Here is a 13,912-nt window from a genome sequence, read left to right as displayed (position 1 = left end):
ATACAAGATAAAGAGAAGTGAATCAAAACACAGTTCTATGGAAAATCATCAGTTCACAAAGATAGACAGTAAGAGAAGAGTAAAGGAACTACAAAACAAGCTAGAAAACAACTTTTAAAATAGCAATAGAAATTTCTTACCTATCTATAATTACTTTACTTAAATGCAAATGGATTAAATTCTCAATCAAAAGACATAGAGCGGCCAAATGGATTTAAAAAAAAACAGGAATATTCTGTTTATTAACAGACTCATTTTAGTGTTGAGAACATGCATAGGCTGAAAGCAAGAAACAGAAAAAGATAATCCATCCAAATGGCAACCAAAAGATGGCAGCAGTAGGTATTTTTATATCAGACAGAATAGGCTATTTTTTTAAAATAAATTTATTTATTTACTTATGGCTGTGTTGGGTCTTCATTGCTGTGTGTGGGCTTTCTCTAGTTGCAGTGAGTGGGGGCTACTCTTCGTTGTGGTGCATGGGCTTCTCATTGCGGTGGCTTCTCTTTTTTGTGGAGCATGGGCTCTAGGCACGTGGGCTTCAGTAGTTGTGGCACATGGGCTCAGGAGTTGTGGCTCACAGGCTGTAGAGCGCAGGCTCAGTAGTTGTGGCGCATGGGCTCAGGAGTTGTGGCTCACAGGCTGTAGAGCGCAGGCTCAGTAGTTGTGGCGCATGGGCTTAGTTGCTCCGTGGCATGTGGGATCTTCCCGGACCAGGGCTCAAACCCGTGTCCCCTGCACTGGCAGGCGGATTCTTAACCCCTGCACCACAAAGGAAGTCCCAAAATAGGCTTTAATTAAAAAACTGTGACAAGAAACAAAGACGGTGCTTATATAATGATAGAGGGGTCATTCATCAAGAGCATATAACAACTGTAAATATATATGCACCCAACTTCAGAGAACCTGAATCTATAGAGCAAATATTAACAGAACTGAAGCGAGAAATAGACAAGAATACAACAATATTAGATTCTTTAGTACCTCACTTTCAACAAGTGATAGATCATTCAGACAGGAAATCAATGAGGACACGTTGGACTTGAACTACACTTAGTACCAAATGGACCTAACAGTCATATTTGGAATATTAAGAATATTCTGTCCAATAGTAGCAGGATACACATTCTTCTCAAGTGCACATGAAACAATCTCCAGGATAGATCACATGTTAGGCCACAAAATAAGTCTTAACAAATATAATAAGATAGAAATCATATGAAATATCTTTTCTGACTACAGTGATTTGAAACTAGAATTCACTAACAGGAAGAAAACTGGAAAATCCACAAATATGTTGCAGTTAAGCAACACAATCCTGAACAACCAATGAGTCGAAGAAATCAAAAGGGAAATAAAAAAATATGTCCTGAGACAAGCAAAAATGGAAACACAACATGCTAAAACTTAGGGATGCAGTGAAAGCAGTTCTAAGAGGAAAGTATATAGTGATAAATGCCTTCATTAAGAAAAAAAGATCTCAAATAACCAAACTTTATACTTCATAGAACTAGGAAAAGAACAAACTATTCCCAAAGTCAGCAGAAGGAAGGAGGTAACAAAGACCAGGGCAAAAATAAATGAAATAAAGAATTGAAAAACAATAGAAAAGACCAATGAAACTAAGAGTTGGGTTTTTTTTTTTTTTTTGAAAAGACTAGTTGGCAAATCTTTAGCTAGATTTAGCAAGAAAAAAGAGAACTCAAGTAAATAAAATTATAATTGAAAGAAGAGACAGCTGATAAACAGAAATACAAATTATCATAAGAGACTGCTATGAACAATTATATGCCAACAAATTGGACACCCTAAGTAGAAACATACAACCTACCAAGACTAAATTATGAAGAAATAGGAAAACTGAACAGACCAATAATGAGTAAGGAGATTGAATCAGTAATCAAAAACTTCCTAACAAAGAAAGCCCAGGACCAGATGGCTTCATGGGTGAATTTTATCAATCATTTAAGAAGAATGAATGCCAATCCTTCTGAAACTCTTTCAAAGAAATTGAATAGGAGGAAACACTCTTCAAACTTATTTTACAAGGCCATCATTACCCTGATACTAAAGCCAGATAAGGACACTCCAAGAAAAGAAGGCCAATATCCCAGATGAATGTAGATACAAAAATTCTCAACAAAATGCTAGCAAACCGGGCTTCCCTGGTGGCGCAGTGGTTGAGAGTCCGCCAGCCGATGCAGGGGACATGGGTTCGTGCCTCGGTCTGGGAAGATCCCACATGCCATGGAGCGGCTGGGCCTGTGAGCCATGGCCGCAGAGCCTGCGTGTCCAGAGCCGCTGCTCTGCAATGGGAGAGGCCACAACAGTGAGAGGCCCGCGTACTGCCAAAAAAAAAAAAAAAAAAAATTCTAGCAAACCAGATTCAACAGCACATTAACAGCACATGATCAAGTGGAATTTATTTCAGGAATGTAAGAATGGTTCAGCATCTGCAAATCAATCAATGTAATGTGCCACATTAACAAAATAAAGGATAAAAATCATATGATCAAAACCTATAATGGAAAAGAATCTGTAAAACATATATATACATATATATGTGTGTGTATATATATATACATATAAACTGACTCACTTTGCTATATGCCTGAAACTAACACAACATTGTGAATCAACTGTAGTTCAATTAAAAAATCATAAGATCATCTCAATAGATGCAGAAAGAGCAATTGACAAAATTTCAACATCCTTTAGGATAAAAACTCTCAAGAAAGTGGGCATAGAAGAAGCACACCTCAATATAATGAAGCCATATATGAGAAGCCCACAGCTAACATCATACTCAACAATGAAAGGTTGAAAGCTTTTTCTCTAAGATCAAGAACAAGACAAGGGTGCCCACTCTCACCATTCCTATTCAACATAGTACTGGAGGGAGATCCCTGGTGGCACCTGTGGTTAAGAATGGTTAAGTGGTTAAGAATGCACCTGCCAATGGGTTTGATCCCTGGTCTGGGAAGGTCCCATGTGCTGCAGAGCAACTAAGCCCATGCGCCACAACTACTGAGCCTGCACTCTAGAGCCCGCGAGCCACAGCTACTCAGCCTGCGTGCCACAACTACTGAAGCCCACACGCCCTAGAACCCATGTGCTGCAACTACTGAGCCCATGCGCCACAACTACTGAAGCCTGTGTGCCCTAGGGCCCGTGTGCTGCAACTTCTGAGCCCACGTGCTGCAACCACCAAAGTCCACGTGCCTAGAGCCCATGCTCTGCAACGAGAGAAGCTACCACAATGAGAAGCCCGCTCACCACAATGAAGAGTAGCACTCGCTCGCTGCAACTGGAGAAAGCCCGCACACAGCAACAAAGACCCAACACAGCCAGAAAAACCAACAACAACAAAAAACAAACAAACAAAAAACCCCATAGTACTGGAAGCCCTAGCCAGAACAATAGAGCAGTTAGGCAAGAAGAAGAAAGAAAAGGCATCCAAATGGGAAAGAAAGAAAGAAACTGTCACTACTTGCAGATGACATGATCTTATACATAGAAAATTTTGAAGACTCCACCAAAAAACTGTTAGAATAAAAAAATTCAATAAAGTTTTAGGATACAGAATCAACATATATAAATCAGTTACAAAAATCAGAATACCCTATGATCTCTCTGAAAAAAAATAAAGCAAACAATCCTATTTACAATAGCATCAAAAACAATAAAATACTTAGAAATAACTTTTCACTAAGTAAGTGAAAGATCTATATACTGAAAACTATAAGATATTGATGAAATTAAAGAAGACAAAAATAAATGGAAAGATATCCCATGCTCAAGAATTAGAAGAGTTAATATTGTTAAAATATCCACCCTACCCAAAGCCATCTATAGATTCAATGCAATCCCTATAAAAATTCCAGTGGTGTTTTCCACAGAAATAGAAAAACCAATCCTAAAATTTGTATGCAACCACAATGGACTCTGAATAGCCAAAGCAATCTTGAGAAAGAAAAAAGCCTGGAAGCATCACACTTCCTGATTTTGAACTATATTATAAATCTATAGTAATTCAAAACAGTGAATGTTGTACTGGCATAAAAACAGACACGTAGACCAATGGGACAGAATCAAAATCCCAGTAATAAACCCACACATACAGTCAAGCAATATTTTAACAAAGGAGCCAGTAATATTCACTGGGGAAAGGATAGTCTCTTCAATAAATGTTGGGAGAACTGGATATGCAGAAGAACGAAACTGTACTCCTGTTTTATGCCACGCACAAATATTAACTCCAAATGTATTAAGGACTTAAATGTTAGACCTGAAACCGTAAATCTCCTATAAGGAAACATAAGGGAAAAGCTGCTTGATGTTGGTGTTGGCAGTGATCTTTTGGATATGACATAAAGAGCACAAGCAACAAAAGCAAAAATCAGCAAGTGGGACTATATCAAACAGAAAAGTTTCTGTACAGCAAAATATACAGTCAACAAAATGAAAATTCAACCTGCAGAATAGGAGAAAATGTTTGCAAACCTTATATATGATAAAGGGTTAATATCCAAAATATGTAAGGAACTCTTAAAACTCAGTAGGAAAAAATCAATTATTCTGAGTTTTTAAATGAGATAAAGATGTGACTTTTTTCCAAAGAAGTCATACATACATGAAAAGGTGTTTGATAATCACTGATCATCGGGGAAATGCAAATCAAAACCACAATGAGATGCTACCTCACACCTGTTAGATATTACTTCACACCTATTTGCTTATCATTAAATAAATGCTGGTAAGGATATGGAGAAAAGAGAACTCTTATGCACTTTTGGTGGAAATGTACATTTGTACATTCCAAAATGCCAGTTCTCATATCATTCTCTGGCTACCCATGTGGGGTGCTTTCAGACTAGGTTAAAGAGTTGTCCCCCAATTTTTTCTTTTAATTTATTTTTTTGACTGCGTTGGATCTTCTTTGCTGCCTGCAGGCTTTCTCTAGTTGCGGCAAGTGGGGGGCTACTCTTCTTTGCGGTGCACGAACTTCTCAGTGGGGCCTACTCTTTGTTGCGGTGCACGGGCTTCTCATTGCGGTGGCTTCTCTTGTTGCAGAACATGGGCTCTAGGTGCACGGGCTTCAGTAGTTGCAGCATGCTGGCTCAGTAGTTGTGGCTCTCGGGCTCTAGAGTGCAGGCTCAGTAGTTGTGGCACACAGGCTTAGTTACTCCGCAGAATGTGGGATCTTCCCGGGCCAGGGATCGAACCTGTGTCCCCTGCATTGCCATGCAGATTTGTAACCACTGCGCCAGCAGGGAGGTCCCAAGTTCTCCCCAAATTTGATGCCTCTGAAGTCTAGAATGATGTCTATTATTGTCAACCGGGATGATTTACACTGAAATTAGCTGTAAACTCCCATACATAGTTATAATTGAACATTAATGTTTATGATTGGTAGTCATTTTTAAGAGTTAGTCAGTAAATTCACTTGAGAAGAATGCCTTAGTGTAGCCCCTAAAAATAAAACAATGAAAAGAGTTGTAGGCCAGTAACCTTCCTAGTGGGATATGGGTCAGTAAACCATAGAAAGCTTGCTCTTTTTTTTTGAAAGCCTGATTTTTTTAAAGCCTTTTTTTGTGTGTGAACTATTTTATTTATGAAGTTTTCTGTTGTACATAAGCCTTCTATGTGATGATTTCCCCAGCTGGTGGAGGCCTGTTTTAATTATATTTAATATGTATTATGGGAACATATTTTCCCATGGATGAACATTAATAGTCAATAATAATTAGCTAATATAGCTAATAATGCACATGAATATTTAATAATTAACTAATATAGCTAGTGAGATGCATTTAAATTAATATTTAATTGTACTTCAGTTTTATTTAGGGTTACATGTGTATACTTGTTAAAAGAATGAAACCATTCTACTCAGCAACCAGTCTTATTAGCCATGTGATGTGGAACAGTTCAACAAATGAGAGCTGTCTCACAATCTGTAGGGGCCAAAAGGAGGCAGGATAGAAACTCTCATTTTCAAGTCTCCTAAGACCAGGGACTTGAAGAATGGTGAACACACCTTTCTTCCTGGCCGGGGTTTACTTCTAAATGTGACTGACTTTTCTTTAATAACTAATTATAAAAATAGAACAGCAATAATAATAAGAATACTAATTATAGATAACAATGATCAACCGCTTACAATGTGTACTATGCTGGGTTAATCTGCACAAAACCCTATGAGGTTCAGCATGAAATGTTATCCTCACTTTACAGATGAGGAAATTGTGAGTCAAGATTTAAAATTTTACACTTAGGTCCCTAACTACTATGTCTTGCTGCTTCCCATTATGTTATTTGAACCTTGCATTAACCTTGTGAGGAAGACAACAAAAACTTTTATTTCATTTTTATAGTTGAGGGAAAATGTCCCTTGGAGAGAGTAAACAATTTGTCTGGAGTTTCACAACCCATTTGCATGCAGCTGGGATTGGAATCTGCTTCTTCTAACTTTACCCAGCTGCAAAGAAACAACATGGAGAGATGTTTAGGAAGGAGCCACTTGTGGTTAAAGGCTATACCTTCTCCAGTATGGAGAGCCTGAGGAAGCTGTGTCACGCAGTGCAGGATGTGATACATTGTGTGGAGAGGACAGTGGCAAAACAAAAATCCAGTAGCAAGCACCCACCTGTGACTTTGCCACCTTCTTGCTGTGTGGGACCTTCAGCATTTCACTTCCTTACACTAAACCTTAGTTGGCTCTGTCAAATACAAATAACATTTGTCTAACAAGGTTATTAGAATTAAATGAGATCATATATGTAAAATATATATCAAAATGCCTAACATATAGAAGTTTCCTGATAAAAGTTAGTTTCCTTCCCAATTGATTGAGTTTTTCTTTCTTTCCATAGCATTTATCTAGCCGGCAGAGTGTACAGCAAAGCACATCTCAGGTGAGCAACTTAACCAGGCCTCCCTCTCTTTTCCCTCCATTCTTTCTTTTACACAATTATAAAATAGGGATGCACCAAGAAATTACTGACTTCATTTTTTTCTTTTTGATAATTCTTTATTTTTATTTATTTATTTTTTTTACCATTGACTTCTTGATTGTGAGCTAAGGAACCCTGGCCTCCAAGCAGACTTGTCTACTCTCCACTCCTCTGTGCAAATTTACACAAGCACAGTTGAAACAAAGTAGACTGAGAGACTAAAATGAATCAGTCTGAGAAAATAAAAATAGTATTCAGAATGGTAACTATTACTATCTAACAGTATAAACCAAGTCCATCAGGGTCATGACAGCATCTCCAAGAAGTGACTTTGAAAATGGTTCTCTGGAGAATTTAGACGCTTGTGACCTGGTGGAGATTTTGAGTTCACTTATAAGTTGGAATTAATGTTCCCATATCTCCTTCACTCTGTTTACTTTTCCCAGCTGCATATTTGCCTACCTCAAATCAAGCTTATTGACACAACATCTGCTACTAGCAAAGAAAACACTTTCAATCTCCCTTTCTCTTAAATGATCCCCTTCAGCAGTATGAGGAGAGTTAGTCATTTAGTTTTAATTTTACTTATGATCAATATAATGAATAACTAAACTATCAGCAATCACTGTTTTTTGCCTTCCTCATTAGGTAGATACAATGCGCCCACGACATGGGGAAACCTGTCGGATACCAGTGCCACATCACTTCTTCCTCAGTCTGAAGAGTTTCACCTACAATACCATTGGGGAAGATACCGATGTCTTCTTTTCCTTATATGATATGAGAGAAGGCAAGCAGATCAGGTAAAAGTTATTAGAAGCTCTGGTGAGGTTGAGACTCTGTATTAGAATGGTGTGTCCTAGATCATAGGCATCTCTGGACTTTAGAGAAGATAGATGCACAGAGGAGGCAAAACAAGATAAAGGAACCTCCTCTTATTTAGCTGAGAGTTTTGCTTCAAATCCCAGTGTACCCTGAAGTCACATATGGCCTCTTTTGTCCCTGTGTCTATTTCCACTTGGAAGCTCAAAACTCAATCTTGGCCATCACCACCTCAGGGAAAGCAAAGGATGCATCTATTCAATGCCAGAGTAAACACACAGGAGAAACATAGAACAAAGCAAATTCAGCAAAGCGACCCAGCTCTTGAATGCAGGAAGCCCTGGGCTCTGCTTTCCTGCATGTGGGATGGAGAGGGCTCACAAGGAAATAGGCTAATGTCCTGTTTGAGGGCAGCCCCAGCCCTCATTGTCTGCCTATCCCTGTAAAAGGAAGAGCATATTCTGGACAAAAGCGAAAGTTGACCTGACTCTATCATTCCTCTTTTACTTGGATTGGAGGAGAAGCCACAGAAAGGGGCTGACATGCAGTAGACTGTGTCTTGACAGAGCAATGAGACCCTTAAGCATGAGCAACTGCAGTAGTGTTTTTCCCCTTGAAAGATAGGGAGAAGTCAAGGAGACATTCTAGGCTTCTTTTCCTCTAGATGTCAACAAGGCTTGAAAAGGGTGAGAAGACCTTTGTAAGCCAACTTGGAATTCTAGGGAGCCCTGACTTTTCTCTGTGTTTATCTTCTAGGTGGGGCAGAGAGAAAATAAATCTTGGGATACTTTTATGTTGCATGGGAACTTTCTGTGTTAAGACTGCTTTATGGGTTGTTGTTGTTGTTTTACTTAAGATTTGAAAATAACTTTAACTTTTCCAATTGCATGCTACATGTGGAAAGATTTTAAATGGAAGTTATAACAGAGTACAAAAAGAAAGCAGTTAATTTGTATGTTCCACAGTGACTCTAGTCTTGATTATCCCACCCTGCCCCCCACCCCCCAAATTAAAGCACTTTGCTTCACTTTGGCATAGGAGTAAAATGATATACTCACTGATGAGGGCAGGCGGGTTTTCCTTGTCACCAGTGGCTCACAGTATGTGCTTCTAGGAAAGCTGTGGTGGTGAAGGCAACTACAGCTGCTGCACATAGGCAAAACTATAGGCCAAGGCTGCATGGATTTAGATTCTGACTGCTCTTGTTTTTCTACTAGAGTAGAGGTTTGTAAACTTTCTTATTTACATTTGTGTGTGGAAGAGTCCTTTTTCTTCAAGCTAAATTTTATAAGAAAGTTCAATAAATGAAACAGATAAAATAGAACTACTCTGCTGATGAAAGGGGAAATAACAGGAATCTCACAATGTCCCTGCCCCTACGTAGTAAGTACCCTGTGGAACCTCTGAAAGTACATGGGATACAGTTTGAAAACCAGAGCATACTGTTTTGTCATCTCTGAGTGCCAGGGACTATGTCTTCTCTCTCCATGATCCTAGTACCACACACAGTGCCTGTGCCCAGTACATTCTTTATCGGACTTACTGCACAGAGAAGATGCAAGCCCAGTACAGGCACCCCATTGCTCTGGTTTGTAATTCATGCAGGATCATCAGTCCATGCAGTTGTTTTATCTTTGCGCTTATTGTTTATAATTTAGTCTCAAGAAACAATAAAACATTTTAAAAGAAGAAATGTAAAAAAAATTTTTATAGTTGCTGGAAATGATTAGATCATTTAAAATCCCTACATATTAGAGAACTATACAACTTCACATTCAGTAATAAAACTGTAAGATTCTTAGTTGAAAATATACACTTTCTTTAGTTTTAAGAGTGAACTAACAAGTAGAATTTTAGACATAGGTTTAACCAATAAATGTTCTTTCTTCTTTCCATTAGGATTTGTGTAGTGTGTAAGCCCTTAAAAATTTTAGGTAATTGAGCTGGTATTATCAGATAATTATGCTTTCATTATGATTAATTATCAAATTGGTCATATATTACTATTTTGAAGCAGTTGTCAGAAGTCACGAAAGATTAGGGGGATGTATTACATCAGGTGCACAGAGAATAGATACAGAGCAATCGGTTTAATTGTTTCTTCTCCTCAAGATAACTCTTTGGGTGACTATTTTTCCAGTCAAATATTTGTAGTCTGGCCTCCAGTCAAATGGTGCTAGTCTAGTGTTCAGTATTGCCAGGACACACTCAGCCTCTGTGCCAAAGAACACATGTGAGTGGGGGAGCAAACTAAAGATAAGACCAGCTATTCCTCTACTCTAAGTCTTATTGCTGATTCCACAGGCAAACCTAGAAGGGCTAAAGTGAGTGACAAATTGCCAATCCACATCATGCATTCTGATATATGTTGACTGATGAGTATTAGATGATCTGCTGGAGAGCAGAAGCAGCAGCTGGCAGGGCCTTGGTAGCTCTGTTTTTTTGTTTCACTTCATCATTCCAAACAGAATCATAAATATTTAGCCTTGAAATCTAAATCTCTAATTAAGACCTCTCCCCTGAGCTTCAGGGCCTCATTTCCTTTTTTCTACCAGACATATGCCCTTAGATGTCCTTCAGACATCCATCAACATTTCTAAACTGCATTCATTTTCTATCCTCATACATATACTTCCTCCTTAAATCAAGTGAAAGGCATTTGCTCAGAGATCCATATCAGAAACTTATGAGTCTTCTTAGGCTCCTCCCTCTATATCTCCATCCCTTCTCAGTTAATCACTGTATCTTATTAACTTGTATCTCCTAATGCCAATCAAATCACTACCCTAACTTTATCCTTACTGTCACCCCATATCCTTCACATTTCTCCCCAAATGTAGACTCCCTGAATCTGTCCTCCTACCCTGAGTTATCTTCCACACCACCACCATACTTCTCTTTTAAAAATACAAACTGTTCATGTCAGCTCCCACTTAGGCTAAAAGCCCTTGTTACTTAGCATGGCATAAAAGGCCCAGCATGATATAATTCTGCCTGTTTCTCTAACCTTATTTCATGCATCCTATTTTACTCTTGATGACCTATTTGGCTTTTTCTAAACATGCCTTGCTCTTTCATGCCTCTCTACCTTTGTTGGCTTGGTAAACTCCTGTTCATTCTTTACAACTCAACTTTATGGAGTCTTCCTCATTCTATTTATGAGTAGAATCAGCCCTGGGGCTTCATTGTGCACATTATGTCACCCTGTACCTAGCTTTATCCCATTACCAGATATTATACTGTAATTATGCACATGCATGTAGATTTCCCCCACTGGAATGGGAGCTTCCTCATGTTTTTTTTGTACCATTTTCTCCCCAGTGCTAACCACAGGACTTTGGATATTGGAGCATTAAATAAATAATTATTGAGTGAATGAATGAATAAATCCATCTATCATATAAGTACCAATCAGTCTCCTGTGAATCAAGAAATTTTCATTTAATTGAACAGTTCAGCACGCATTTGCTGAGGGTTTCTTGTTTGTGGGCCCCTGCAATACCTGCTAGGGATTTAGAGTTAAAAAAAGAAAAGTCCCTGCCCCTGAGGAGGTCTGAACAGGGTATTACAGAATTCCTAAAAGATGTGAAACATGTTATTCCCAATTTTAAGTACCAAACAAGCTGAGTGGAAAAGTAAGATGGGCAGATGTCTTATTGACATGTGGCAAGACTTTAAGCACAATAAGAAGTCAGGGAGGTGAATGTGAAATAGTTGGTTGATGGGGAGCAGCAGCATAACACAGGGAGATTGGCTTGGTGCTTTGCCATGACCTAAAAGGGTGGGATAGAGAGGATGGGAGGGAGGCTCAAGAGGGAGGGGATATGGGGACATGTGTATGCATATGGCTGATTCGCTTTGTTGTGCAACATTAACACGGTATTGTGAAGCAATTATACTCCAATAAAGATGTATTTTTTTAAAAAAGAAGAAGTCAAGGAGGGACTTCCCTGGTGGTCTAGTGGTTAAGACTTTGCCTTCCAATGCAGGTCTAGTGGTTAAGACTTTGCCTTCCAATGCAGGGGGTGCAGGTTCGATCCCTTGTTGGGGAGCCAAGATCCCACATGCCTCGCAGCCATAAAACCAAAACATAAAACAGAAGCAGCATTGTAACAAACTCAGTAAAGACTTTCAAAATGGTCCACATCAAAAAAAGAAAATCTTAAAAAAAAATTCAGGGAAAAACAAAAAATACAACCTATTAAGATAGAAACTTTTATAGAGCTTTTCAAGCTGAAAAAAATGAGAAGTCCTATCCAAATCCTGGTTGTTTTATATATTTTTTCTAATCAGTTACATTTCAGACTTTGCTTCATATTTAGGATTAAATTGTATAGTTTGGGAAAGAAATACAGTCAGCTTTGCAATGATATACTGGGAGAGATGACTTATCCTGTCATGGTGAGCTGGATCAGTTGTCACCAGGGTTTTGAATTCAACATTCGAAGAACTATTTTTTTTAAGAGGAAAAGAAGTCAGGGAAGAAAAGGGTCATTGAGAGACTGAGAAAACCTCAAGGGCTCTTGGAGAAAATGAAAGTAGTTGAAAAACAGTGGCTAGGATCCAGATAAGGTATTAACTCATTTGTTCAACAGATATTTATTAAGCATCTACCAAGTATTGTGTTAGGTGCTAGGGATACTGAGGGAGCAAGAGAGAGATCTGCTTGTCTTCCTGGAGCTTATGATCTAGTTGAGAAACTGTTTCTAGTAGAGAGACCATTAAACACATGATCACATGAATAAGCACATAGTTTAAAAGTTGTCATAAGTGCTATAAAGGAAAATCATGCAGCGTGCTGTGAAACCTCATGTAGATTGGAGTGCAGGGAAGGGAGCTCTTATGGCATCCAAACTAAGGCTTAAAGTATGAGTAAGAAAAAAAGAGTGAATAACATGATCTAGGCAGAAGAAGGTCTAGATGCAGGGGAAAACTTTGTACATTCAGAAAACTGGGAGGTAGTCATTGTTGGGGGAATATAGTGAGTGAGGGAAGGAAAGGATATCGCAAGAAGCAGTCACAAGAAGAGATAGTTAGGGACCAGATTATGTGGGGCCTTACAGCCGTAGAAAGATTTTGGATTTTATTGTAAGTTCAAGAAGAGGAGATATTCAAGTATGAAAAGCAGCAAAAGCAAAAGCTTGAGTTAGAAATAATAAAGACATGAATGCATGTATGCAGGAAATTGGAAGAGGCTATTAGAGCTAGGAAAAAGTTTAAGTGCTAATACAAGATTGAATAGGTTGGAGATAGCCCTGAAAACCCTGCAGACTGATTGAGACTTGATGTATTAGATAAACTGTTATCAATCCTTGAATGGGGGACTGCCATGTTGAACATGGTGATTTGGGATTATCCCAGTGGCAATATATAGGTTAAACTGGAAAATGGATGAGATGAGTTAGGAGCTGTTGCAGATAGGAGTTGATAAGGCCTCAGGATAAGAGGACTAGTACTAAGATTAGAGAAGAAAGGGCATCTTACCATATAAGATGTGGTCCCAGACTCATCACCTCTATAATTTAATTTCCTATCATTTCCCGCCTTGATCACTCTACTTTACAATGACCTCCTTGCTATGCCCTAAAAACATAACACGTGTTCCTACCTTAGGGCTTTTCTTTGCACATGCTGTCTCCTGGATAGCGTCATGGTGCTTGCATCCTGACCTTCTTCAGGTTTTTCCTCAAATATCACCCTCTCAGGCTTTTCCTGGCCCCCCTGTCTAGAACTGAAACCATCATTACCATCATCTCCTACATACACATGCATACTCTCAATCCTTTCCTTGCTTTATATTTCCCAAGCATTTATTACCATCTAGCGTACTAAATAGTTTAATTATTTACCTTTTTTATTGTCTGTGTCTCGTCACTGGGCTTAAGCCCCGTGAGAAGTATTTTTCTCTTTTTTCTTTATTTTTTTAATTGAAGTATAGATCATTTACAATATTTTTTTAGTTTCAAGTGTACAGCAAAGTGATTCAGTTAAACACACACACACATATATATATACACACACATATATTCTTTTTCAGATTCTTTTCCATTATAGATTATTATAAGATGTTGAGTATAGTTCCCTGTGCTATATAGTAGATCATTGTTATTTACCTATTTTATATGAGAACAGAA

The 13,912-nt window shown here is 38.5% G+C and overlaps 1 protein-coding gene across 9 annotated transcripts in view; it reads left to right on the top strand.

Annotated features, from left to right (window-relative positions):
- Window positions 1–13,912, top strand: part of DOCK3 (dedicator of cytokinesis 3) — a 445,236-nt gene that overhangs the window by 244,621 nt on the left and 186,703 nt on the right. For all 9 annotated transcript variants that reach the window (XM_067044062.1, XM_067044064.1, XM_067044059.1 and 6 more), the window contains exons 8-9: window positions 6,876–6,917; window positions 7,605–7,759. In XM_067044062.1, coding sequence (XP_066900163.1) covers window positions 6,876–6,917; window positions 7,605–7,759 — 197 coding nt within the window. The remainder of the gene's footprint in view (window positions 1–6,875; window positions 6,918–7,604; window positions 7,760–13,912) is intronic.

This window comes from Kogia breviceps, chromosome 10 (genome assembly GCF_026419965.1).
Source record: "Kogia breviceps isolate mKogBre1 chromosome 10, mKogBre1 haplotype 1, whole genome shotgun sequence".
NCBI classification, from domain to species: Eukaryota; Metazoa; Chordata; class Mammalia; order Artiodactyla; family Physeteridae; genus Kogia; species Kogia breviceps.
The sequence above is the reverse complement of the archived record's forward strand: the minus strand, read 5'-3'. Positions and strand labels throughout refer to the sequence as shown.